We start from the raw sequence: 27308 nt of genomic DNA on the forward strand, positions 1-27308 counted from the left end.
TCATTTCCTTCCTGCAACCTGCTTTATTATAATCATTTTAGGAAGTCTTATAAAGGAAAAAAAAAAAAGCCACAGGAAGCCCAACTGCTCAGAACCTTCTCAACTTCTGCTGCTGGCAGAGATACTGTTAAATAATCAGAAAATTGTATGTTCTTACCATGACCTAAATTACTTTAATGGATAATTTCATCAAAGTTTTAGTGCACTTTTTGAACAAGTGACAAATAACTCAGAGAGCATCAGATTGATGATTCTGATGCAGGAATTAGGGAAGTTCCACATCAACTGTCCCAAAGGTTCAGCTTTTTCTCTTTGGCCTCCTAAAAGTCGAGTTGGACCAAATTAACCTGTTATAGGGACTTTTCCTGGGCTTTTCTCTTGCTGAGAGATAGATGTCTTTTAGACTTTTGTCTTATGAGTGCCAGCAGGGAATATTCAGCAGTGAATTCCATACTTCTCCACAGTGACTGTCCTCAAAAAGGGATTCAAACCAACATTATCCCAAATTTACAGACCAAGCTTGAACTGCTCCTTCAAACCTGGATTGAGTTTCCTTGTGGCAGGGGAGCTGCAAACTCCTGTTAGATTCCTGAAGCTCAGAAAGTCCTTGTTTTCCATGTGAATAATCAGGAAATAATCAGGTTTGAAGGGTGATTGGCAATCTGTTCTGCTGGATGAAAATGCTCTGGTTTCTTGGTCTTTGAAGGCTTATAAATGATAAGTTCTTTTGCCAGTTATTCCTTGGATTGTGGAGGCTTGGTGAGGAATTCCTGGGTGAAATGCTGAAGGAGTTGTGTAGAAGGTCATTAGATTATGAGGAGTACGTTCTGGGTGTATTTTTTTTTAACTTATAGTGATTTTCTCTGGGGTAAGAAGTGTTCTGGAGTGTCCAGTGAGCTCACAGTAACTGTATTTTGTGGTGGTGCAGAAATCTCTGTTCAGTGTGATAATAAATGTACCCAGTGATAATAAATGCACCCACTCTCTGTCCTGCCTTCTCTCCCTGGCTGTGCTCATAGGACTTGGATAAGGTGCCTGAATTATTCTCATGGATTTTAATACCCCTTAAACTGAGGAATTTGCAACCTAGTGCCACCTCTGCCCTGGTATCCTGATTTACCTTGGGATATCCCAAGATTTGCTTTAATATTCTGCTCAGCAGCAAGGGCTGAAGGCTACCAAGATATAGTGAAAGAATTTTTGGAGTTTTCCCCGTGAAAAAGGAGGTGTTTTGACTCCCTCCCCACATCCTCTGAAAATTCCCTGAAGTTCCTCAGTTCCTCTCCTTCCTCAATGAGAGTTTTCTAGGTCAGCGGTTCCTTTCCCGGGGAATAAGGCCATGGCAAATGTGCTGCAGATGGAACACAAAACCCACGTTGAATCCTCTTTAAGTTAAGGAATATGATGTTGGGATGATTCATATTTGGTGAAAGACATTTTTGACAGTGGTGTGTGTGTGCTGAGAAATAATGTCAGGGCTGGAATGAGCGAGGGGGGGGGGGGGGGGGTGGGGGGAGCTTTATTTATTCATGGCTTTCATGGAGCTGGTGATTCTCCCCCTCTGCTCTCCTGAGATCCTACCTGGAATGCTGCTTCCCTGCCACAGGAAGGATGTGGATGTGCTGGAGCAAGTCCAGAGGAGGGATATAAAGATGCTCCAAGGGCTGGAGCACCTCTGCTCTGAGGGGAACTGGGGGTGTTCACCTGGAGAAGGCTCCAGGGAGACCTGAGAGCCCCTTCCAGAGCCTAAAGGGGCTCAGGGAGAGCTGCATTTCCAGAATCTCAGGTACCTTTCAGGACACACAGTGTTGGGATATTTCTTTGCAATGAAAAGAAATATTAATACTTTCCTCAAGACAACCATTTGTGATCTGTTTTATGGCTGCATCACACTGATGACCAAAGATATCCAGGGAGCTCCACAGCAGTGTCTCCAGCACTCTGGAAAGTGGAGTTTTGCTTGGAGGTGACACTTCTTTTCTCTCTGGAATTTTATTGTTATTTTTCCCAACATGAGAAAGATGTGGAGCTGTTGGAACAAGCCCAGAGGAGCCCACTAAGGTGATCCAAGGGCTGGAGCAACTCTGCTCTGGAGCCAGGCTGGGAGAGCTGGGGGGGTTCACCTGGAGAAGAGAAGGTTCCAGGGAGAGCTGAGAGCCCCTTCCAGATCCTAAAGGGGCTCCAGGAGAGCTGGAGAGGGACTGGGGACAAGGGATGGAGGGACAGGACAAGGGGGAATGGCTTCAAACTGCCAGAGGGCAGGGGTAGGTGGGATATTGGGAAGAAATTCTGTGAGGGTGGTGAAACCTTGACACAGGTTGCCCAGAGAAGCTGTGGCTGCCCCTGGATCCCTGGAAGTGTCCAAGGCCAGGCTGGATAAACTTGGAGCAACCTGGGCTAGTGGAAGGTGTCCCTGCCTATGGCAGGAGTTGGAACTGGCTGATCTTTAATGTCCCTTCCCACCCAAACCATTCCATGATTCCAAGTCAGACTCAGGCTCTGGAACTGTGCCGAGTCAGCAGAAAATTTTTCCAGGAAAGTGCCTGTTTCCCACGTTGGGGAATTGCAGAACTGACTCAGCAGGAGCAGAGCAGGTGCCAGAGGTGGTGCAAGGGATGAGCTTGAACCCAGTGGCTGGGGACAAGGAGGGCTGTGGGAACACAGCAACCAAGTCAGAATTGGCTTTTGGGGCACTTGAGCCTGAGAATTCTTCTTTTAATGGAATAATTCAGTTCTTCCCATTGATTTTAAATGCGTCTGGGTTGACTTGGAGCCCGAACTTGACCACTGTGAATTCGCAGAGCTCTTGAACTTCCCCTGAACTGCTGTCTGAGAGCGTGTTCGACAGGATTTCTGAGCCTGCTGTTTCTGTACTGACACGTCTGGGGAAAGCTGGAGCTTGGGTGTTGTTTTCCAAGTTAAAAAAGAGCTGGAAGAGCAGTTGGGAGAGGACCCAGCTCTCTGTGTGCCTGCCCAGTGTAAACCTGAGCAGTGAAAGGCCGAGGTGGGTCGTGGCACTGCAGCTGCCAGAGGGGAATCACTGAAACCCAGGGAGCTGGAAATGTTTGAAAAGTACTTCAGTGCTCACAAATGATATGGTTAAAACAAACCACTTACCCCAAATCTTACAAATAAGCACCATTTCTGTCCAGAGCCAGCCAGGAGTTACACCTTTGGTTGTATTTTATTGCCTTTTTTTTGTTTGTTTTTTTCTTTTTGTTTTAATTTTTGAAACTAAAAGTGTGCATATCTTCATATATTAAAATATTTTGGAAGCCCTGGAGATTAAAGGTGCTGCTGTATCAAGACAACAACCATCCACACTGTTATAAACTTACTTGAAACACTTAAACTCCAGACCTTCTTTGAGAGTAAAATCACAACTCTCTGCTGCCAGAGCTGAGCTGGACAAGTAGTTTAATGTCATTTATTCACATGACAGCAGCTCCAAAGATCACTTCCCAGGTATCTTTATAAATACATAAAGTATTTTTGTATATTTATAGACATATATTTAAGTATTTATATATATTTGGGTTCCTTGTGGTTTGAGTAAGATTGGAAATTCTCTCTCTGGTTTTGATTTTTTTGTCCCGATTTTAGTTCAGGTGGCTGCACCTGAGGTTTGGGAAGTAGAGATTCCATTTGGGATCTAAGAGGTACAACAAACAGAAGCAGGAGTTAGTAACCATTAATAATAATAATAATAATAATAATAATAATAATAATAATAATAATAATCTGTAATAATATCAAGGTTGTTGTAAAAGTCTGTACATTGAGTGGTTTGGCCACATTCTGTGGAAACTTAAAGCAACTTTAAGGGTGTTCCTGTAATTCCTCTTCCTTTATGGCTGGAAAACCCAGGGAGAAGTGGGAAGTTGTCCTCCCTTGGGACTTTTAGGTCCAAAGTTCTGAAATGATAAATGCAAATCTGTCGTTTTACTTTGCATCTCTCTAAAGTTCTTTTCCCAACCACGAGGAGCAGAAACAATTTGTGAATGAATTTTCCACTTAGAGAAGAGTCTAGAGGAAAGTGTCAGCTCTGCAAAGAATTTCCCAACATTTCTGTGGATAAAGTAGTTTCCACTTTGTAGTTGCACTTGGAAATGTGACTTTTCTCCCCTGATACTGCAGGGGGTGGGCAATTCCTGCTGGAGCTTCTCTTCCTTTGGGAATGTAAATCCAGTGGTTTTGCCTTTTGCTTCACACTATTAAGTGGGTGGAAAAAAAAAAAAAACCCCCCCCCCCCCAATTGCTGGGTCCTTATAAGGTCGGTACAGTGAAAATATTTTAACTTTGTGCTTCTAAAATTAATATTTTTAGGCAGTGAGTAAGTCAAGAAACGCACACAAATGATCTAAAACATCCCAAGTATTTCAGCTTTTAGTGTGGGGCTTTTCCTCCCCTCCCAACTGGGATATTTTAATTCTTCTCTAAAACCCCACACAGGCTTTATTGTGGGGTTCCCATAAATAATTAAAGGAATATTTAAAAAAACCCCAAATCCTGAGTTTTCTGGCTGTGTGGGTCAGTTATAAATTTGCCACTTCAGTTCCTTCAGATGCCCTGCATGTTTTAGAGGTGATGCATTTCTTTTCATAAAAGGACATAAATCAGATATTTCAGGGTCTCAAATTGCACCCAGAAGTCTGAATTAATACTGGTGTGACACCACTGGAAATAAAATCACACTCTGATGTGTTTTAGGTGCACTTGGAGGGTTTTTTGGACACCAACAGTGGCCTAAACAGCCCTGTTCTGTCCCAGCTGTTTGTTCCTGCTGCACATCTGCAGTGGCCCAGCTTAGGGGACTGATTTGGGATAAATAATAATGATTTAGGGTTTCTCCTGCTCCCTGTTTGCTGAGTGTCCCTGTCCCATCCCAGCAGCAGGAGTGGGAAGGAAGGAGCTGCTCCAGCAGTGCTGCTGCTGGAGAGAAATTCCTGCTCTTCTCCAACTGCAGATCTGCCTTTGCCAGGTTTAAATGTGGGTGAGAAAAGTCTGGGATTTCAGGAAAGCTGCTTCCACATGTTTTCACACCTCCAGGATGGCTCCTTGCATCACGTGTTGGAAATTTAGCAGGAGAGAGTGGAACTAGTCATTCACAGGATGTTCTTTTTTAGAGGAACTGGTGCTTTTTGGAACTCTGAAACCCATTTGCAGAGTACAAGAGAAACGATGGTTGGTTCAGGAGCAGCTCCCAAATCCTGACCTGGAAAGTGGTGGAGTCTCCAGTCCAGCACTGACCCTTCTGACTCCTTGGGAGGGTGAGAAATGTGCTGGTTTAAACTCAGTTTTTCTGCTTGTTGGTTTTCCACCAGAGCTCTTCCCAAATGTTGACCCTGCCCTTTCCATGCTCAGGAAGGAGAATGTTTGCCCTGTGCTTGAGCTGACATTGGAAGTTCTGTTGAAATTATACACAAATTGAAGAGGGAAATTATTTGTTCTTCTCGACCTTAAGAATTTTAAAGCCTAAAGTTTTGGTGAGTTTTAAAAACCTTTGCCCAGAGAAGCTGGGGCTGCCCCTGGATCCCTGCAAGTCTCCAAGGCCAGGTTGGAGCAACCTGGGTTAGTGGAAGGTGTCCCTGCCCGTGGCAGGGGGTTGGAATTGGATGATCTTTAAGGTCCCTTCCCACCCAAACCATCCTGGGATTCCCTGATTCTGTAGTTGCTGTTCCAGTGCAAACATTCAGCTCCTGAGTTTTCCACAGCCCCACAGCGCTTAAAGCTGGAGAAGGGGATCTGTGGCTTCTTTGGGAACATGACAAACATGATGCTGATCCCAAATTCCTGGTGTTTTGCTCTGGGCTCAATATATAGAAACTGGAATATAGGTGACTGGAAAGGTAGGGGAGGGATATATTGGCTTTTCCTGCTGAAACCACGATGTACTTTGAATTTTCTACTGTGATTTTACAGGTGAGCCTCAGTTGTTGTAGAAAGCAGAACTCACTACAAACCAGTCCAGTTTTTTTTTCCTTTCATTCCCACGAATTATTCCTTGTCCAGATCCTCACATATGTTGTGAAGTAGAACAGAAGAACGTGTGAGTGTTCAGTTTTCAGATCCCTGTTAATTTGTCCATCAAACACACGGGATTTCCCTGGGAACAAAGCACAGGCTGCACGGGCTGGGGGCTGGAAAACCAGCAATTCTGGAATTCCTCTCTTGTGTCTCTCTGGAAGTTGACAGTCACTGAGCACTTGGAGAGGCTTATTTGTTTATTTATTGCAAACTCCAGTGGTTTTGGTGGCACTTGGTGGCATTTTATTACTCAGCATTTGAAATAATGCCCCAAACCTGGTGTGTTTGGTGAATCCTTTGCCCAATTTGGTTTATTTTGAGCAGCATCCTTGGGTGCCTGTGCACAGCTCAGGTTTATATGTGTCTAAATTGATTATGTTCCAGTATGTCAATAATCTCAATTTAACAAGATAATTTCCCTAGTAAATAAAAATTAAAAAAATTGTTTGTTTCTAAGCAAGTATTTCTATTTTCTGTTGGTAGCAACAGGGCCCTGCCTGTGTTCCCCAAAGGTCAGTGACCTGAATTATGTTCAGCTCTGACAGCAGCCTGGGCAGCCATGAGATGGGCAGGGATTTCTCTGGATTTCGGGAGTGTGACTTGAAAAATTACCAAGTAATCTTTTCACAGATGGAAAAAAAAAAAAAAAAGAAGAACTTTGCTGTGATTAGTTTGGAAAAGGTGCCGTGTTGAATCTGATAACACAGTGATACTGAATAAGGAAAATAAACCTCTACATGAAATGTTTTTAATGAGTAAAATGTAAAAAGGAAAAACCCTCCCCAGCAGACTTTCCTTTTAATTAAATTTTCATGTTAGTAATGGTTTTTGCACTTTAACTTTTAGGGGTTTTAGAAGTGGGATTGCTCTGAAACCAACTTTGATCTGCAGTGAACCTATTGACTGTGGTGGGTATTGAGTGTTTTGAAGGAAGCAGTGGATGCTCCCAAGGAATGCAGGGAATAAAACATCAGCCCTCAAGGAGGCCAAAGGCAAACCAGGCTTGTGGTGTGAGCAAAACTCAGAGAACGTGAAGGATTTATTATTTATTCTTATTATTCAGAGTCACCATCTTTATAATATTGTGGAGAGTGACTTGGGATAAACCTGCTCAGCACCTTTGATGTGTCCAGATGAACATTTTATAACTCTAACACTTGGAATTGTTCCTGAACATGGAGTGGCTCTGGATAGGTAACTCCATCCCCTGTATTTTGGGGAGATCAAAGGAGCATTGTGTGGGTAGGAAAGATGAAGAGCAGAAAGCAACAGTGATTAAAAAAAAGGAAATAAAAGCACGAGGTAAAGTGTCACTGTGGTGGCTTCAGACACAGCTGATTTCTAAGAACTCTCTTTGTTTAAATAAAAGCCTTCAGCTTTTATTCTTTCAATAATGTGCTTTTTAACACTTTTCTTGTCATCTCCTCCTTCCTCTCCTCCTTCATTGCCAGTTTTCTGTCCTCCACCAGTGAGCAGATGAAACTGGGTTCTCGAAGCCCAGTAAATGTTATTGCTGAGGGGATCCTTCCAGTCGTGGTCTGACAGACTGTGTGATGAGCAGGATTTTCTCCTGCCTCCTCTTACCATCAATTTATTCTTTAACCCAGGCAGCCTTTGTAGATGTTCTCTAAAAGGCCTTTTTGGCACTCTGGGCAGTGCAGAGACCCAGCAGAAGACACTCAGTGACTGAGTTTAACATTCTACCCCTGCAGTTTGGTGGTATCTGTTTAAAAAACCAACCCCCCAAATTGTTACCATTTTATGTTGTGTGTGTGTGATCCTGTTACAGTCACGGGAACTCACCAGGTTTGGGCTCTGCAAGGGTTTTAAAATCACTTTTATGTTGTGGGTCCCTTCTGAGAAAACAGGGCTGCACCAGCCACCTGTGGGTCTGAATTCCACAGGGGATCTCCAGCTCTCCAGAATTGTTGGAGGTAATTGTTGGGATAATTGTTGGAGAGTTGGAAGGAGGCTGAAGAAATGCCTTGGTTTGGGATGGATTTGTTTTCCTGGTTAGCTCTGGGATGGATGGATGTGTTGATTCCCTGTTAATAATCTGTTAAGGACTTGCTGTCACAGCAGCAGCTCTTCCTTAGTGTTGGTGGCTCTGAGAGTGTCTTTTAAATTCTAAAATAACTCAGGGCTGTGCAGTTACCTTTCCAGCTGCTCTGGGAACTGCCCATTCCCACTGTGGAATTCACCTGCTCATAAAATACCCCCAAAACCACAGCAGCATGGATCCAAAATGAGCTGTTCCTTGTCTTCCTGGCCCCCTTTTTCCCTATTTGTGTGGCACAAGGACAAGCCCAATGTGGTGGCAGGAAGGCAAACTGGGCTTAGGGGGGTTTGGGCAGGGCTTAAACACTGCCCATTCCCACTGTGGAATGGGCAGGAGACAGTGTTTGAAGCTCCACAATTTGTTTTGACTGAAAATCATCTGCTTTGCTCAAACTCTGCCCGTTGGTAGTTTGAACTAAGCTGGGTTAGAACCTGAAACTGGGGGGATGGGAGGTGGTTGTGCTGCTGGGAAAGGCTTCCCGTGATCCTTGTGTCCGTGGGTGCTTCAGTTCCAAGGGAAAACCAAAGTCTGTTGGGCTGAGGGAGCTTTCAAAACTGGGAGTGTGGCTCTGAAACCTTGAGACACCCGTGTGGGATGGACAGAGCTGGTGCTCCAGGACATGGAGCTGCTGGAGAGAGTCCAGAGCAGGCCCCAAGAGGATCAGAGGGATGGAGCAGCTCTGCTGGGAGGAAAGGCTGGGAGAGCTGGGATTGTTCAGCCTGGAGAAGAGAAGCTTTGGGGGGAACTGATTGTGGCCTGAAGGAGCTCCAGGAAAGGTGGAGAGAGACTATTTCCAAGGGAGGGAGTGACAGGACAAGGGGGAATGGCTTCAAACTGACAGAGAGTAGGATTAGATGGGATATTGGGAAGGAATTCTTGGCTGTGAGGGTGGTGAGGCCCTGGCCCAGGTTGCCCAGAGAAGCTGTGGCTGCCCCTGGATCCCTGGAAGTGTCCCAGGCCAGGTTGGACGGGGCTTGGAGCCACCTGGGCTGGTGGAAGGTGTCCCTGCCCATGGCAGGGGTGGCACTGGATGAGCTTTAACATCCTTTCCAACACAAACCATTCCATCATTTTATTGTTTGTTTGAGTTTACTCTTCCTTTTGAATACCTGGAGATGCCTCTGCTGAGCTTTAGTGGGACCAGCTCATTGTGTCTGTGGGATGTTTTTTACCCTCAGCACAAGTACCAGACCAAACCTTTTACCCAAATTGAGGCAATTTAGGCACGAAAGTGCCTGATCTGTAGGATCTTGTGCAGCCTTATGCTGTGCTCACCAGCTTTTCCAAGTCCCTGGCTCCTGTGTCTGTGGCAGTGACTTTTTGGGGCTCTGTGGAACAGGAAAAATCTAATCCCTGATGTGGGATGGGCAGGTTTTTTCCCCCAGGACACCGAGAATTCACCTGCTCATAAAATCCCCCCAACATGGATCCAAAATGAGCTGTTCCTTGTCTTCCTGGCCCCCTTTTTCCCCATTTGTGTGGCACAAGGACAAGCCCAGCGTGGTGGCAGGAAGGCAAACTGGGCTTAGGGGGGGTTTGGGCAGGGCTTAAACACTCCTTGTTGGGGGGAAATGGAGCGAACGGCGACGTTTTCTGCTCAAATTGCAGCATCTTAAGTGCATTTTAGGCTGGACACACTTTTGGAAGTTACATATTTCAGGAGGTGTTTAAATAGTAATAACTTGACTGTCCAGTTTCAGCTGGTAATTTGCAGAGTTCTCTAAAATCCTCAGGAATTTCTGGGCGGTTTTGATGCTTCCATAGGTTGCAGAGTGATTAAAAAACCCATTGGAGAGCAAATGAAGAGCCAATACTTGAGACCAGGTTTAGTTAGACCAGGTTTAGTTGTTGGGTGTTTTGTTTTGGGCTTGGTGGTGTTTTTTGGCATAATTTTGCTCTTATTTTAACTTCTCTTGGAGTTTTCTTCCTAGAAACTCGTGTCTTTATATCTCTTTATCTTATAGAAAGCATAATTCTATTTTTCAGTAAAATGACCCTAACTCAATTCCATCAGGATAGGAGGAAAAGCAAACCTTTACATTTATGGATTTATATGCATTTGTAGCTTGTTAATTCACTAAAATCCCACCAGTTGAGTCATGTTTTATAAACACTGTCCTGAGTCTCTCTAAAAATCTACATATTTAAGGGCTTGGCAAAGATGGGTGACCTTTATTTTCATAACTGTTAAACAACCAGTTGAAATTTAAGTTAATCCTTGAAATTTTGACACTTAGATAATGTTCTTTTTTTTTTTTTTTAACAACAGATACCAGTGGGAATTAAGTCTTGGTAATTTCTGCTTTTACTGTTGGAAAATTTCATTTTCTCTCTGAACTTCTTGGTTTGGCTCCGGGGTTGTTGCTGGGACCTGGGGTTGGACTGAGCTCCCGTGGCTCCATGGGATGGAGGTTTATCCCTATTTTCCTCTTCCTTTTGCAGTGTTGTTTGCTGCTGGACTCCCCCTGTCCCCACAACCCCGCAGGATGATATGAGACTTGAAAGAAGACGATGCATACAGGTGAGCTGATTTTTCAAGGCTTTTTAGAAGGGAAAATAATTGATGTTTTCGTGTGCTTTTTGTTTCTTTTCCATTCTCTGTACCCCCTAAAATTCTGTTGTTCCAAACTTAGCAGAATATTGAAGAATTTGAAATTTTGAACCTTTTTTGAGTTTTGAAATCTTTCTTTGGAAAAACCCTTCTACAGCTTTGGAAACTCTTCTTCTCCCAGGAACAAAATGGTTTCACTGAATGGAAATAACTGTTTGCAAAGTTTTATGCTTTGCAAGGGTTTGCTTTTGAAGATGTGCTGATTCTTGGGGATGTCCCATGCAAGAAAAAGTTGTTGCCCCTTCTTAAAATTGATGTTTTAGGAAGTTCTTCTTCCATTTTTGCCTGCTTAAAATCCTCTCAGTGACAGATGTATTTGCAGATTCAAAGATAATTTTTAGTGATACTCCTTGCTGAAAAAATAATTCATATTTTCTATAGATATAGAATAAAATAAAAGTTTACCCAAGAGGGTTGGTGGAGTTCTTTATACCAAAATACCAATTTTTTTGGAGCAGTTCTTGGGGCCAAAAACACACCTAAGAGGGATCCTTGGGGTTCCTTGTTCAACTTTAAAGCCCAGGAATCCTCGGGGCTGGGAAAAAAAACCCAACCCCTGGGTGGATTTACGTGTGCATCCAGATCATCTCCTGATTGACAGTTTTCAGTTGCATCAGCTGTTCCTGCATAAACAGCTTTGCAGGGTATATTTACAGGGAGCCTCTTGGATTAAACCCAAGATGCTGCAAGTGGAGATTTCACTCAGCAAAGAACTAAACATCCTTCATCCCCCACTTGAGTGGCTGTGAGTTGTGTGTTGATAACTCGAGTGAAACTGGGGTCTAAAGGCTTCTAAAATTAGCTTGGGCAAAGAAGAGAAGAAAGAAAAACTAATCCAAAGGGATAATTGATTTGTTTGAAATACCTAAACTTCTCCAAATTGCATCTTTTGGGTGGCCCATCACGTTTGGGGGAACTCTTGTTTAGTAGTCACAAGTTCAAGTGTAACTTAAATATTGAGTAAATATTTTGAAAAGCTTTCAGAGTGTTCATCCTCCAGCTGAAAGAAGAGATAATGGTATGAAATAGTGCCTCGTGTTTGAGAGAATTAAGTTTCAAATTGCAGTCCATTAATCTGATTCAGAACTTCCAACTTTCAGTTTTGGTCAGGATTTCTGATGATGTTGAGCTTGGAGGATGAAACATATATATAGACTATATATATATATAGTCTATAGAGAGAGAGAGAGACAAGATTTTGAAATTTCAAGTCATAATTCTGTCTTCTGCAGCCCAAATTCTTTATTCACAAGTCCCATGAGAAATACAGATTGAAAAGCAGTGGTGCCCTGACAAAATCCTTCAGGCTTCTGACGTGTTAGAAGTTAGATCATTAAGATTATTTTCAGTTTTCTCTTTGTGAGGACAGCCAGTGTTGGTGTGCTGAGTTCCTGAGAATAAACAAGATTTGCAGCCTTAGAATGAAAAACTGAACTGGGATTATTTTGTAGGGCAGCAACAAGAGTCATCTGGTGACTCTGCTGAAGTTCAGAGGAGCTGGTGAGAGCTCAGGCCCGGAATTGAGAGGTTTTGTGGTTACTGGGGATGGGTCTTTTGCATTTTCAAGAAGGTTTCTTGAGGGTGAGGGATCAGAGGTGCCTGGTGGTGTCTGAACTACCTTTGGCTAAAGGGTGAAAGCTTCTAATGGGCATCACTTTATTTCCCTGCAAGCTGAAACCCTGCTCTAAACCCCTAAAATTACCCACAGCGCAACTGGGGGAAACAGTCCTCTGAAGGAAGAGGATTTTTTTTTGCTTTTTCAGATTGAAAACACAGAAATGTGCTAAAAAAAACCCCCAAACCCTGAAAATGCAAAGAAATGGGGATATTGAATGTTGTTTTCCAATTTGAATAACCAGGAAAACAAAGGAGGCCAAAGGCACCTGGGCTGGATCAGGGGTAGTGTGGGCACAGCCCAGGGCAGGGATTGTCCCCTGTGCTGGCACTGCTGAGGGACCTCCAGGGCTGTGTCCAGTTCTGGAACCTCATGGAAGAGAGACATGGAGGGGCTGGAGCCTGTGCAGGGAAGGGAACGGAGCTGGGAAGGGGCTGGAGCAGCAGGAGGGGCTGAGGGAGCTGGGGGGGCTCAGCCTGGAGAAAAGGAGGCTCAGGGGGGACCTTCTGGCTCTGCAACCCCCTGACAGGAGGGGGGAGCTGGGGGGGGTCGGGCTCTGCTGCCAGGGAAGAAGGGACAGGAGGAGAGGGAACGGCCTCCAGCTGTGCCAGGGGAGGCTCAGGTTGGACAGGAGGAGGAATTTCTTCAGCTTCACCCCGGAAAGGATTTACCTGTGAAAAGGGATATTAGAGCTCTCCTGGAGCACCTGGAGAGGGAACAACACACAGGAAAAGAACAGGATTTTATCAAAGGATGATGTTGATATTGGGAGAAATGGAATTATATTGGCCACAGGTAGATTTAAGTTGGAAACCATGGAAGATTTCCCAGCCTTCTGAGGCCTGAGGCTGTGGCAAAGAATTCCAGGAGGAGCAGGAGGGTGACCAGGTGTGGAAAGGTTTAATTTAAAGAGGTTCAGGGGGGGTCATCTTGCTCTTTCCAACCCCCTGACAGGAGGGGGTTGGGCTCTGCTGCCAGGGAACAAGGGACAGGAGGAGAGGGAACAGCCTCCAACTGTGCCAGGGGAGGCTCAGGTTGGATTCTGGGAAAAATTTCCTGCTGGAAAGGGTGGTGAGGCCTTGGCAGGGGCTGCCCAGGGAGGTTTGGAGTGCCCACAGTGGACGTGGTGGAGCTGGCAGTGTTTGGACTCAATGATCTTGAGGCTCTTTTCCAGCCTTCCTGATTCTAGGATTCCATGTTTCCTTGTAGGCTTTCTAGGATCTATCCTGGCTTTCCCAGGATCACTCTGCAATAAGCAAAGCTGGGGCTCTGCTCCTTGTAGGAAAAGGCAAGTTTGTATTTCAGTTGTGATAACACAGGCAATGTGTTATCAGGTGACGCCTGAGAATGTGGGTTGTGACAAAAGAAATATTTCCAAAATGGGAATTTTTCACTCCTTTGTACTTTGAAAGTCTCTCCAGGACATTTTGGGAAGGGAAGGAACCTAAGAGTTCTGGTTGTAGTTATGCTGGTAGTTATCCTAGCAATGAGTGTAAGTAGCATCAAATTTGGGATTGTGCTGTGTTCCCACAGAGAAGGATTCACCTTGTGATTAAAAGTTCGTGTTCCAAAGTTATTGCTGCATCTTATCCTGCTCCTTTTAATCCCCAGTGTAACTCTGTGGTTGGTTGTTGCTTTTTTTCCCCCTCCTCTTTATGGAGATTCCTTATAAAAATCCTCTGGTTTTATAACAGCTTTCTGGGTTTGACTTTTTGACCTGGGAATATGTATCTGAAAATGTTGAGTTGTCTGATTTTTAAGCTTTTGAAGAGCTAAAAATCTTCTTTTCTGAACCTTTGTAAGAAAACAGAGTAACATAAATATCAAATTATTCTCATATAGAATGCACCAGAGGTGTTGAGAACCAAGCAAATGCGATGTTGCATTGTTTGATAAAACATTTGGAGGTGCTCTTATTGCTCTTAACTTAAAAAAATTCAACTATTCATGTTTGTAAAGAAGAAAAAAAGCCAATCCAAGGTTTTCAATTAGAACAGTGCAAGAGCAAGGAAATAATCAATCCTTGCACAGACACCTGTCTTCCCCCAGCTGGTTTTACTTCCTAAAATATAACAAACCCAGAGTAAAAATTTCTGGGAATTTCGGGGATTGTGGGTTGAGTTTATGATCTGCGAGTGTTCAGGTGTTGGTTTTGTGTAAGAAAAACCTGAAAATTTCGAGTTGGGCCACGTCTCTCACGTCTCATATTGCTGATATTTTAGCCACTGATTTCACTGAGCCTGTAGCTGTTTTAAAGGATGTTTTTATACGTGTCAGTAGTAAAAAATAAACCCCAAAACAAAGCAGGGAAAAAAAAAAACCCTATCAGAATAAATGGTGTCCCTGTTGCTGCTCTGTGTTTGGAACCCCAGCCCTGCCTTTGAACTGGCTCAGGCAGAGCTACTTTTTTTACCAGGGAATTCCAGAAACTTTCTGGGCCATCCCTATTTTATCCCTTACCTCCATCTTCTTCTGGTTCCCATGGAGTAATTGCACCCCTGGAGTGTGTTTTGGGAGGGGAATGTTGGGTTGGGAAGGAGCAAAGGGCTGCCCCGTGTGCTCATTCCCTCCTGGAGCCCGGGATGGGCTGGCACTGGGTTTGTTTCTGGTGTGTGGCTTTGATTCCAGTCAGAATCTGTCCCTCAGTAACTTGTTCACACGTTGAACTCTGTTTTTCAGGCAGTTTTTGGTGGATATTCAGCAGAAGTTTGACATAAACACAAGATACCGACAAAATAATGGACGAGCCGGGGCTGCTCATTAGGAGGGGAAGTTTTAAATATAACCAGCTAATGAGAACTTGGATGTTTGCAGGGTTAACCACTATTTTTCCATAGATAAATCCCTTTGCAGGAGTGGTTGGTGCTGTGTTTCTGCCTGGGTTTTGTGAGGAATCAGCCAGGAAGGAGTCGGGTGAAGTTACTCAGTGAAGGGCAACATTTCTCATATTGAAAGTGGAAGTTCTGCTTTTCAGAGAAGGAGTCATTGACCTCAATGAATGATAACCTTGAAGTCAAGAGACTAAATTAGTGCTCCACTTTCTGTATTTGAGATCAGGAATGTGAAAACCTGGACAGCTAAAGTTAGATTCGTGCATCCATATTTAAAAAGAAGTTGCCTATTTAAAAGAAAAGGGCTTTTTTTTTTTTTTTTTTTTTGTTCCCCTCCTCCAAAATGGCTCAGGACCTGTGATATTGAAGATTTCAGTTTTCAGCCTCAGTCCTCATGTAAGAGGAAGCAAATGACAAAAATCCCATTCCAGGCTTTTCCCATGGAATTGCAGCCTGGTGGAGAATGCTGCTTTCCTTACTCAGGAACAGGAGCATCTAACCCAGGAAATCTTCAGGAGCCTCTGTCATTTTAATATTTTGGAAAAGTAATTTATGTTCATTTTGCCTCCTGTTTCATGTGGCCCTCTTTTAAAAACTTTGGGGAGTTACTTTTCAGCAAATATTAAGTGCTGAGGACATTTCCTCGTGATGAAAAGTGGTGCTCCAGCACTTCTATTGCAAGGCTGAAATTTATTTCTCTTACCTATTTCTGAGGGCAGAGACTCACTTAGACTCGAGAAAAATTTGATTTTGAACAATAAAAAAATATAATTCAGATGAAACATTGCAACATTAACTATTAAAAACACTGAACACTTCCAGAAGGGTTGGTCAGTGCAGTGACAAAGGCCCCACGACCAAAACACTGCAAATCCAGAGTCTTTCTACAGGATGGAATGAAAAAAGCCCCTGTGAGGTCAGAGCTCAGTCTGTGAATCAAAAGTAAAGGTTCTCTTGGGTGAGGAACTCATGGGATGGTGTTGGGAGCCTTGGAATTGTGCTGGGTGGTTTGCTGGCTCAGGGGGCATCACATTGGGCAGCTCAGCTTTTGTGTCCTGTTCCCTGGGCTTGTGGTGGAAAACTGGTCATGGGTCGATTCTCTTTGCTGGGTTGGGAGGTTTTGGAGTGAAGTGAGGAGTGAGGGTGGGTGCTGAGGTGAACCTGTCCCTCTGTTCCTGGGAAAAGCCTTTGGTTTGTGTCTGCAGGAGCTTCTTCCGTGGCCCTGGCACGGGCAGTAGTTCAGGAGCTTTCCCAGCTTTCTAAGAATCTCATCTGAAGTCTTGCATTCGTCCCAGGGAGCAGATCTTCCACTGCAAAGAGCTTTATTTGTATTTCATGGAATCCCTGAGGTTGGAAAAGCCCTCCTTGTCCCCCAACCCAGAGCACTGAGTGCCACAGCCAGGCCTTCCTGGGACACCTCCAGGGCTGGGCACTCCAAACCTCCCTGGGCAGCCTCTGCCAAGGCCTCACCACCCTTTTTGGAGACAGAATACCCAAAATTCATCAGTTTAGACCTATCACTGGACAAGCTTAATAGTGGCTTAACTTAAACTTCTCCCACTTCAGTTCCTGAGCACACTCTGTGCAGCCAGGTGGAAATAACCTCTCCCTCCATCCCTAGAAGTTATATTCATTTGGAGTTAGGTTTTAAAATACAGAGAGAGGCCACAGGATGGCTCTTAACAGCCAGACCTCAGTACCTGGTAGTTCTTGGTAGGAATTCTGTTTGTAATCCTTTATCAGGCAGGTGGAGGGCAAGAACTGGGCAAATATTCTTCCTGAATCTTGCTGAAATTGGACATCCTGACTTCTTAAAATCCGTATTTCTCTGTTTTGGTCAGGCTGCTGCTTCCTGTTCCATTCATTCCCTGAGAGATGGTTTTTAATGTTTCTGTCAGAAGCTGTTCCAGGCAGTGGTGTCCTGATATTCTGATGCCTAACTGGGATGCCAGGCTGGTGTATTCCCAGCTTGCCAAAGCAAATAAGATACACTCAGCCTTGCTGACAGAGTTTTTGCCTGGTTATACATAAGGGAGTAAGTTCTTCTCCCCAGGTTTGTGATGATTTCCATGTGTTAATGTGCACTCAGCTGTCCAGGCTTGGATAAGACAACTTAAAGGCTGCTCTTGGCAGCTGTCTGGCATCACCTAAGACATCATCTGAGAGGGTTTAGTTAAACCCTTCTGTCCTCAGGAACACAGTTAAGCTTAAAATGTCATAAAACTGAGGATGTTTGAGCTCTCAGAGTGTCATTGTGATGAAAATTATTCTCATTATTCTCAAAACCATGTATTTTTTGATAAGCTGTTAAGGCCAGTGATTAGATCAGAGAGCAAGAAACAATCATTTGTGTTCATGATGGCAAATGTAAAGTTCTGACCTTCCAGTTATCCTGGGAACAACATCTCTCCATCGACCCAGGGATCTGCTGGAGCCTGGTTTGAGGTTCAGCATTTCCTGGACACCTCCCACATCCAACTCCTGGGGACATTTTGCTGAGTAAAGTCCCCAAATATCTTTGGAGGGCTGGATTTTGGTTCATTCAGATAGAACCAGCTGTTGGACACGTGAAGGTGGAACAGGTGGCAACAGTTTTGTTCCAGACAGAGGAGGGAGATTTGTTCTGGATTTCCTCCTTCCCTGTGGGGATCTGTTGGTTCCTGCATTTTCCTCACAAATTGGTTATTACTGATCCCTTCAAAAGCTGTTAAGTTTTTCTTTTACTGTCTAATTCTGGATCTTCTGACTGGTTTTCTTTTTCACATACTCTTGAGTTCTGTGTCATTATCTGAATGAATCCACTTCATGTGTGAACAGAGAATCCACCCTCAAGTTTGCTAAACCCTCCAGAACTAAAGTCCACAGTTCCTCAGGGCTGTCCCACCATTCCAGAGGAATAAAGAACTTTCTGGCAATCCATGAAGATCCCTGCACACAAAACAGCAGTTACAGAAGCCCCAAAAGTGGTTTTTTTAGCTTATTTGTAGCAGGACTGTCATCCATCCTCGTGCTCCTCCATCCGAGGTCCTGAAGGTGCCTAAATGGAATGAACTGATCCTGCAAGTTTTTATATCTTAGTAGAAGCATCTACAATTCTCCTGCCACGTTAATATGAATTTTGACTTGCTATCAATGTCTCTCAGTCCATCAGATCCTTCTCTGTGAGTTGGACTGAGTATAAAACTGGTGGGATTTTCCTGTAGGTGCGGAATAGTGGCTTAACGTGTCTTATATCAGCTTATAAAATATATAATAAATTAAAAAAAACCACCACCAAATATGTTTACCAAGTACCTTCCAGTAATCCAGAGGCCTTGTGCTGGTTTGGAGTTTGCCCTTTGAAATATTTCACTTCCTGAAGTTTGTGAGAAGCAGAAGACGTCCATCAAAATTCCATTTACAGCTTCACTTTAGGGAGTGTTCCAGAGGTTTATGTTAAGATGAAGCTTTAGGTGGGCTGTCTTAGGTCCTTGAAGACTAAAACAGACAATAATCTGGTAATTGATTTATTCTTATTTCTCAAGTTTCAACATTCTAAAACTTTGAGCTGTAAAACCAAGCAATCATTTCACGGTGCTGAGTAATTCCTGGAGACTTCACTGAGTAAAATGATGCATCCCTGGAATGCAGTTTAAGTGTATTTCTGGTGCTTGGTCTCAGAAGGTGATATAAATAAGCCAGTGTTTCTTTTTAAGCTTAAATGTTCACATCTCTGGAGTTTCCTCCAAAACTGTCGAGGTCACAGAATCCCAGAAGGGTTTGGGTGGGAAGGGACCTCAAAGATCATCCCATCCCACCCCCTGCCATGGGCAGGGACACCTTCCACTAGCCCAGGTTGCTCCAGCCTGGCCTTGGACACTTCCAGGGATCCAGGGGCAACCACAGCTTCTCTGGGCAACCTGAGATGTTGAAGGCAACCTTTGATTGCAGCATTAAGATAATGATGATAAATAAATGACTGAGACAATAAAAAGTGGGTTTGTGTGCTTTAATTTAGAGCAGTTTGGGAAGATCTTGGCCTGTCAGTGTTTTGTCCTTGGTGATCCTGGATGTCCCTGACCTTTGGGTCTGATTAGAGCAGTGACTTCTTTTAAACCTTGCAAAGAAACAGGTTCAGCAGCCCAAAATCTTGACCGAGCAGTGCAGTTCTTGGACAGGGGGTTTCGATGTGTTTTCCTTTCCTTACACCCCAGGATTTCACAAACACGGGTTCACAACTGCCCCTTTCCTGGTTTGCTGTTTGGAAGGAGGTTTTCTCCAGACTGGCAGAAGACACTGTTTGTAAGTGTAAGGAACAGAGGAGTCAGAGGAGATTTAAGAATAAAAATTCCCCCCCCAAAAGGTCCCTTTCCCCGTTAGTAAACTGAACATTCCCAGCCTGTGGAACAGACACATCTGTGCTGGGTCACTGTCCCAGCCTGTGCAACTGGGTGGCTGCCTGAAAGCTGCCTGTTGGGAAGGATTCCTGGAACATGCTGACTGCCACACATTCCCAGGAGTTACTGGGGAAGAGCTGGTTGGAACGGGTGCTGTGAGTGCTGGAACGCTGTACGGACACACCGGATCACGGAGCTGTGGTTGGGACCCTTCCTCAGCCCTGCTCAACCTGCTGCTAATTCCATGATCCCTCAACTTTTAAGTCCTTTAAATCCTTTCCTTTTGGAGATGTCTCAGAACAAGATTGATTTTTTTTTTCCCCTCCTTGATTTTTTCTTCCCCTTTTTTCCCCTCTTGTTCTACCTTTTATTATTGATACATAATATATAAATATACATCTATCTATAACTTTTTTTTTTTTTTTTGCTGACCTGGAGCTGCAGGAAGATTCCTTTGCTTCCTTCTCTCTTCCAAAGCACAAGAGAATTTTGTGTGTTTTCCTGTAGATTTCCTTCAAAAAGTTCAGCTTTTCCTCCACCTTTTGTCAAACTGCGTCCATCAAGTTGTTCTTGTCCTCTGGCTTTATGGATTTTAGGGGTCTTCATGACTTCTCTTCTGGAGAAAAGAGGTTTTCCTCAGAAAAAAGAGTCTGTTTAACACCAGATCAATGGGTCAGTTTTCAAGTGAGGATCCTGCACCTTCAGTTTAAATTCCGTGTTCAGCTTTTGTTTCCCTACAAAGATTCCGGTAGCAAAAGGCCCCAGGCAACAACAGTTTGGATCCTGAGAAAGGCAAAAAGTAGCTGTTTTGATTTTTTTTGTTTGTTTGTTTGTTTGTTTGGTGTTTTCTTTTATGTCTGGAGGCATGTGGAGCTCCAGGGGAAGGCAAGAAGCAAAACTTCATTTTTTTTTGTTCTTGGGAGAAATCCAGACTCCATAGGCTGCCATCCAAATGCAAAAATTCTGACACTCTCTGCTCAGAAAAAAAAGTGCCACCAGAACAGAGCCAGCTGAATACTCCACTGCCTCAATAGAAGGCAGTTTCCTGAAATAGAATTTGGGAGCTAACTTTGTCTAGAGCAGGGATTTGGGTTGAAAACACTTCCAGATCCACAGTGACGTCTTTTTTCCTTGGAGTTGCTCACTCTGGCTCCAGGTATTCCTGTAAACACTCCGTGTGTAGGAAGAGGAATAATTTTTGTCCTGTAACTCTGAATTATAGCCTGAATAATATGAAGGAAAAAAAAATCTACTTTACCTTTTCTTCTGGGAAGGGATTGGTAGAGGAGAAAACGGAATTCTTGCTTTCAGAGAATCACAGAATCATAGAATGGTTTGGGTTGGAAGAGACCTTAAAGATCATCCACTTCCACCCCCTGCCATGGGCAGGGACACCTTCCACCAACCCAGGTTGCTCCAAGCCCCGTCCAACCTGGCCTTAGACACTTCCAGGGATCCAGGGGCAGCCACAGCTTCTCTGGGAATTCTATCCCAGCCCCTCCCCGCCCTCACAGGGAAGAATTCCTTCTGTCCCAATACACTTTGCACAGACACACTTGCTCAATCTTTACAGCTTGGTTACAGTATTTTAACGCGGTGTTTTACTTTGTATCACACTTTTTCCCAAGGATCTGGCTTTATTAACAGTATCTTTTTGCCATCAAAAATCCACATTATCCTGCACAACAGATTAGCAGGAGCTTCCTCTTTCCAAGAAGCTGCAGCAAACCATTAGGAAGATGGTTAATCTCCCTCCTGGATAAGCCTTTTGATCAATTTAGAGAAAAGTGAATTGGTGACTCGTGAGCACGTCTGTGGAGCAGGCTACTTAAACAAAGTGATTTGGGCTCCTTTCAACATCAACTCCTAATGAATCATCTGAATTTCATCAAAGACCAGGTAATTAGACAGGTATTGCACCTTTGGATTAATGGGACCTCTGACAGAGGCCTGTCTTTCCTTATTCCACGTTAGGAACTCTCTGCGAGAGCCGATCAGGTTTTGGAAACAAGAAATGCCTCAGGAAGTTGTTGGAAGCATCTGTAGAAGGTGCTCCATGGAAAAGCTCAGTTTTGAAGAGTCAGGGAGTCTCTGTTCTCCAGCTCCTTCTGGGGTCCTCAGTACAGTGACAAGGGAAGGGACAAACATGGGAATTCCAAGTATGACTGTGCCTGGTGTGCTTCTGGCCCTCAGGAATGAAATCCCGGCTTGTTCCTCATCTGAGGACACAAAATGACTGTAGTGTCCCATCCTTCTGGAACAGGAGGTTGTAGCCAGGTGAGGATCCAGGGCAAGAAGGAAACGGCCTCCAGCTGTGCCAGGAGAGGCTCGGGTTGGACATCAGGAAGAGTTTCCTCACTGAAAGGGTTGTCAAGCGTTGGAATTCAGCATCATCCAGTCCCACCCTCACCCAGCACCGACAGAATCGCCCCTAACCCATGTCCCCAAGGGCCACCTCCAGGTACCTCTTGAACACTTCAACAGACAGTGACTCCACCACCTCCCTGGGAACTTATTCCAAGGCCTGACTGCTCTTGCAGGGATAAGTTTCTCTAGTGTCTGATCTGCACCTCCCCTGGCAAAATCATTGACTCCTTGGGGACGTTCTGAACCATCAGACTGTTGGCTGAAGGTGGCCAGTCCCTGAGACTCTGGAGATCCACCATACTTTCCTGTCACAAATCATGGCAATTTTCCCACTTGTGTCCACTCCCTTTTGTCTGTAGAGATGTTGGGAAGCCTCCTCTTTACCCTTTCATGGGGCAGAGGAAGGGGAAAAGAAGGGAAGTCCTTTAGGGCACCTTCTCTTTGGCCCCCATCGGGCTCTCGGGAGCCGCTGAGAGTCGTAGCATTCCTCCCAATTCCTCAAGAAGCTTTGAGGAGCCTGTGCGAGATTTGAGTGACATTTTGAAGCAGTTCTGTGCTCACTGGCACAGCACTGCCAGGGAACAACACCCTGTTGCTCTCAGCCCAGATGCTCTGGCAGATCTCACCTCGTGTGTCGCCACTGCTTGGCAGCGGGGCCGGTGCTGCAGAGCAGGAGGAGCAGGTGCTCTGGGTTCTTTCTGCTCGTTCTGCACCAACTCCCTGGTTTTTTGCAGTGGGTTTGGAGCACCATAAACAATATTGCTCCTTTTTTTCTGGTTTTAAACTCTTAGATGGATTCAGTAAAACGTTGGCCCTGATGGCAGCCACTGGGTGAGGATGAGGAGTTATGTGGCTCCTGTGCTTGGTTTGTACTTCCCTCAAATTCATAGACTCATGGAATGGTTTGGGTTGGAAGGGACCTCAAAGATCATCTCATTCCAACGCCCTCCCATGGACAGGGACACCTTCCACTATCCCAGATTGCTCCAACCTGGCCTTGGACACTTCCAGGGATGGGGTATCCAAAATCTCTCTGGGCAGCCTAATTCAGCACTGCAGTGACAGAAAGGCCTATTACCTTGGAGGCTGTTCTGTGATTGCTTTAGTTGATGTCCTGCTGGTGGTGACATTTCTTTGCACCCCTTTTGAAGCCTCTCTTCCCACAGTAGCCTAACACAGCCCTCAGTCCTGGGGACGAGGGCACTTCCAGCTTCTTCCCTCTTCCCTTAGAATCTGCTTCCCGGGAAAGAGTCAGGCTGTTAAATACTCCACATGTGTGTTTGCCAGAGCTGGGACTGTGGGAGCCACCTGCCATGCATGAAACAGGGGGTTTTATTCACCCTAATGCTGAAGTTTGAAGTGCAGTGGTAGCTCGACCTTTAAATAAAGAGTTCCTGTGTTATTGTTTCGCTTTCCTTGCCTTGCAGTTCCCTTGATCCTTGGTCACGTGGCGTGGTAGGAGGTTGTGGTTCTTTAGATTGCAGCACAGTCGTGTCTGGTGCCTGTAAATGCTCAGGATGTGCTCAGGAACTGGAATTACCCTCTGCCCAGACCAAGGACACAGTTGTGTTGGAAACTCCGTAAGAATCGAAAGCCTTCCGGGGTCACAACTTCATTAACATTTCTGCTCTGAGCTGAACCTGGGATGAGCTTCCCACAGAACACAGTTGTTGGCTGAAGAATTCCTTGTGTGTTTAGTGTTTGGATCCCAGCAATAATTTTAACATCATCGCCTTTCCTTGGAAACACTCAGGTCTCTTCCCTCAGATGGAATCTTCTTCTCCCTCTGGAGGCAAAAGAACCCAACCCAAACACCAAACCTGATTTTCCTTGGTGTAGTTTGTATTATAATTTCGGGAATAAATTCTTGGCTCTGAGGGTGGTGAGACCCTGGCCCAGGTTGCCCAGAGAAGCTGTGGCTGCCCCTGGATCCCTGGAAGTGTCCAAGGCCAGGTTGGACATCCTGGGATAGTGGAGCCCATGGGGATGGCCTTTGATGTCACTCTCAACCCAAACCATTCTGTGATTCTGTAAGATGTAGATGAAATTTAAAGGTTTTAAATTTGCACAACTTTGGTACTTGGATGGTGTTACTTCTGTTATTATTGTTGTGAGAAAAAGCCCAATTTTAACAGGAATACTGCTTAGTCTGTGCTAGAAAAAGTTAAGCTTTAGAAGGAAAAGTATGAGTTACACTTCCAAAGTAGTTTTCTTAAATCACAGCATCATCCTAAAGGAATAGTGACAGTTTTTGGTTGTTTTGTGGGTGGGTTTTGTTGTTCTGTTTTGTTTTAAAATTTTCTAGGTTTAAATTTGTGTTACTTGAGAGAAATTCATGCAATTTACAGTGAGCTCCACTTTGGGCTTGTGTTGTTTGGGTTATTGAAGTCTGGCATCATTAGTTTTTTAGTGGTTTTTAGCTGCAAGGATATTCAACCACACTTAAGTTTTTTTTTCTCCTTGGAAGCCACTACTTCAAGACAAGACAAACCAAAAGGAGTAATTACTTAAACTTAAAAGTGCATATCCTAAATGCAGAAATTATTACAAAGGCAGGAAATTGGCCTTTCAAATAAGTGCTTTGGAACTGGGAGGTTTGACTGTACTTGTGAAAGCCTGGCTTTAGTTCTGGTTTCAGTTGGGCTTCTCTGTGCTGAGCAGTAAGGCAGAGATGGAAATATTATTAAAACTTTTTACTGGGGACTGATTTATTGTTTAAGGACTTGAGAATGTGAATGGAGCTTGTGAGGCCTGGCTTGAGATGTCTGTAAAAGGCTGTGTGAGAATATCAGTTATCAAATCATTGGGAACACAGCAGGGAGATGGTTTAATTGCAATTTACAGCCTGTGAGGACTTTATAGAATAGCTCCAGTGCTTCCAGGCCACTTTGGAGTGAGGAAAAACCTTGAATGTTGTTATTTTTATGAACTGTAATATGGATTACCAAGGAGAGCAAGCCTGGGAGTTTGGAAGGATTGTGGTTTATAGGAATTATATCAGAATTTGTGTTATTAACACAGAGTATAAAACAATGTAATGCCTCCCAGTGCAACAGAACTGCTCTGCTTGTTGCCAAAACTAAGTATGTGCTGTGAACTTCTGCTGGAGTGGAATGAACTCCTTTAAATTCATCCACGAAATCAGCCATGGAAGGAATTCCCTGGAATCATCACTCCAGCAGATTCCCCATAATCGAGGTGTAATTTGTAACAGTGGATACTTTTTTGTAGTTCAGCTTTTTGCTCAAAAAGCCTCTCTCTCTCTCTGTGTGTGTAAGTCCTCCAAAAGCTTCTGTTCCACACGAATTTAGGTGTGTGAGATGTTAATTTTTTGCCAGCGTAGCAAAATCCCGAATAAAGTGCCAGTTTGGAATTGGGAAAGCAAAAAGATTTCTAACACCAATAGATAGGGCTGTGGAAGGAGGGGATAGAAAACCTGCAAATACACCTTTGCCCACGTGCCAAGTGATTTTATAAAAGCAAGGTGTTTTTTTTTTTTAAAATTGAAATTAAAATTTCATCGATTGTAGGTGAAATCCACCTTTGTGGTGAACACCAGAACGTGAGTTGGACGGACAGAATACTGTGAAAATTCAGTGGGATTCTTTAACTCGCAGAGAGTTAGAGAGATTTTGCATCAATCCCTAACACTGTATGTATTCAAAACTACAGAAGTACTTTGAGATCCTCCCCCTCTCTCCTGAAAGCTGTTCTCTTTGGTCAGGTATTGAATAATTTATATCATGTGAGACTATTGCACATGATGTATTCAGCCCTTGTTTAGCTCTTACATTAATGGTTTGGCATGCTGGCTGTACATTGATATGGGAGATGCTTCCCATTTTTTCTCTACCAACTGTTTAAATATATCTTGTGCCTCAGTAACTGCAAATGGGAAATAGAATAATTCAAGTAATTTCCCTTGATGGTTTTTATGCGTAGGAAAAGTTTTTTTTTTTATTTTGCTTTATTTTATTTTTATTTTTTTTTATAATACATATGTGTTTGCACAACGGATTAAAGGAGAGCTTTAAAAATGGTATTTATGGTAACCTTGTGTTCAGCTGGAGCAGTGGGATGTGAACAGGGAAGTTTAGACTTGGGAATAAAATATTGGGTGTTTTCCACTTCTTGTATGGTTTTACATGTCGCCGTGCAGGAAATTTATTCAACCTTTAATTAGTTTTGCACTGAAAACCGTAATGTTATTTCTGCTCGCTTTGGAGGCTGCACCAACACGAGAAACTCTTGAGTTAGCTGCTGATAAAAGTGTTTCCCTGGAAGGACAGTGGGAGAGGAGCAGGAGAAGGATTAGTGCTGCAAAGTCCTGGCCCAGCCGGGATTGCCTGGAAAATCTTGTAAGCCCGTGTTGGGATAACGCTGCTCCTGCTCCCTGCCTGGCTGCTCTGCTGCAGGGCTTGGGAAGATGGGCTAAAAAGCAATATTTTAGGTAAAAATCCTGTCAGGAGATAAAGAACAGACGGCACTGATTTTTGGGGGTGCACACACTGAGATATTTGCGTGTGTTTTGGGGCGTCAAAGGAAATATTTCGGTGGTTTTCCTGCTGATAAAAGGTCCGAGATGGAGTTGTTACGTTTTCTGAAGGAGGGAGCCGGTAAAACTTTTAATTCCCGTTGGCACCGGGAATGTGGAACTTGGGAAAAGCAGGTTCTGTGGTTCAGATCCGGAAAGTTGGGAGCGTCGCAGGGATCCCCGGAGAATTAGGGACCTTCCCCCCTCTTTATCCAGCACCCAGGTGAGCGGCGCAGGGAAAGTCCCGTCAGGATCCTGGGGAGATCCACGGGGCTGCCGCTGCTTCCCAGCCCTGTGCCCGGGGTGCAACCTGGGCAGGAGGGCTCTGTTCCCGGTGCCAGGCACCTTCCAGAGGCACTGGAGAACAGGAAACACCCCCCCACACACCCCGCTCCCAGGTGAGGGAATCGCAGCAGCGCTTCCACATCGCTGTGGGCTGGGAAAGTGGAGTAAAAACATGCCCGGGATCGGGATCGGGATCGCTGCGGCCGCCACGGCGTAAGAGAGGGATCTGTGGAACTCCTGGAGTGGCTTCCAGAGTAAGTCTGACTGTCAGTCTTTGCATTTCGAGACGCCGGTTTTCCAAACCCACAGCCGTGCCCGTGGGAAGGGGATCTCCCGAGGAGAGGAGCCTTGGAAGCGATGCTGGTCAGTGGCTGCCCTGCTCCTCCATGGATCCACACAGTCACAGGCACAGACACGAATGTTCTGCCAGATAACCTGATTTTCCTTTAAATCGGTGGCAAAAATTGGCTTATTTCTCCTATAGGATGCTTCAGTCCTTTTTACCGGTGGTCGGAGGAGCTGGAATTCGTTTGCTTTAAAATCTGCCGGGGGGGTGAATAATAATAATAATAATAATAATAATAATAATAATAATAATAATAA

At 44.4% G+C, this 27308-nt stretch overlaps 1 protein-coding gene across 3 annotated transcripts in view; it reads left to right on the plus strand.

The window, feature by feature from the left end:
- Positions 1 to 27308, plus strand: part of DYRK1A (dual specificity tyrosine phosphorylation regulated kinase 1A) — a 72203-nt gene that overhangs the window by 13364 nt on the left and 31531 nt on the right. For all 3 annotated transcript variants that reach the window (XM_027634812.1, XM_027634821.1, XM_027634802.1), the window contains exon 2: positions 10529 to 10607. In XM_027634812.1, the coding sequence (XP_027490613.1) occupies positions 10598 to 10607 (10 nt within the window). In that variant the 5' untranslated portion in view covers positions 10529 to 10597. The remainder of the gene's footprint in view (positions 1 to 10528; positions 10608 to 27308) is intronic.

Source organism: Corapipo altera, unplaced genomic scaffold (genome assembly GCF_003945725.1).
Source record: "Corapipo altera isolate COAL_440 unplaced genomic scaffold, ASM394572v1 0, whole genome shotgun sequence".
Lineage (NCBI taxonomy): Eukaryota > Metazoa > Chordata > Aves > Passeriformes > Pipridae > Corapipo > Corapipo altera.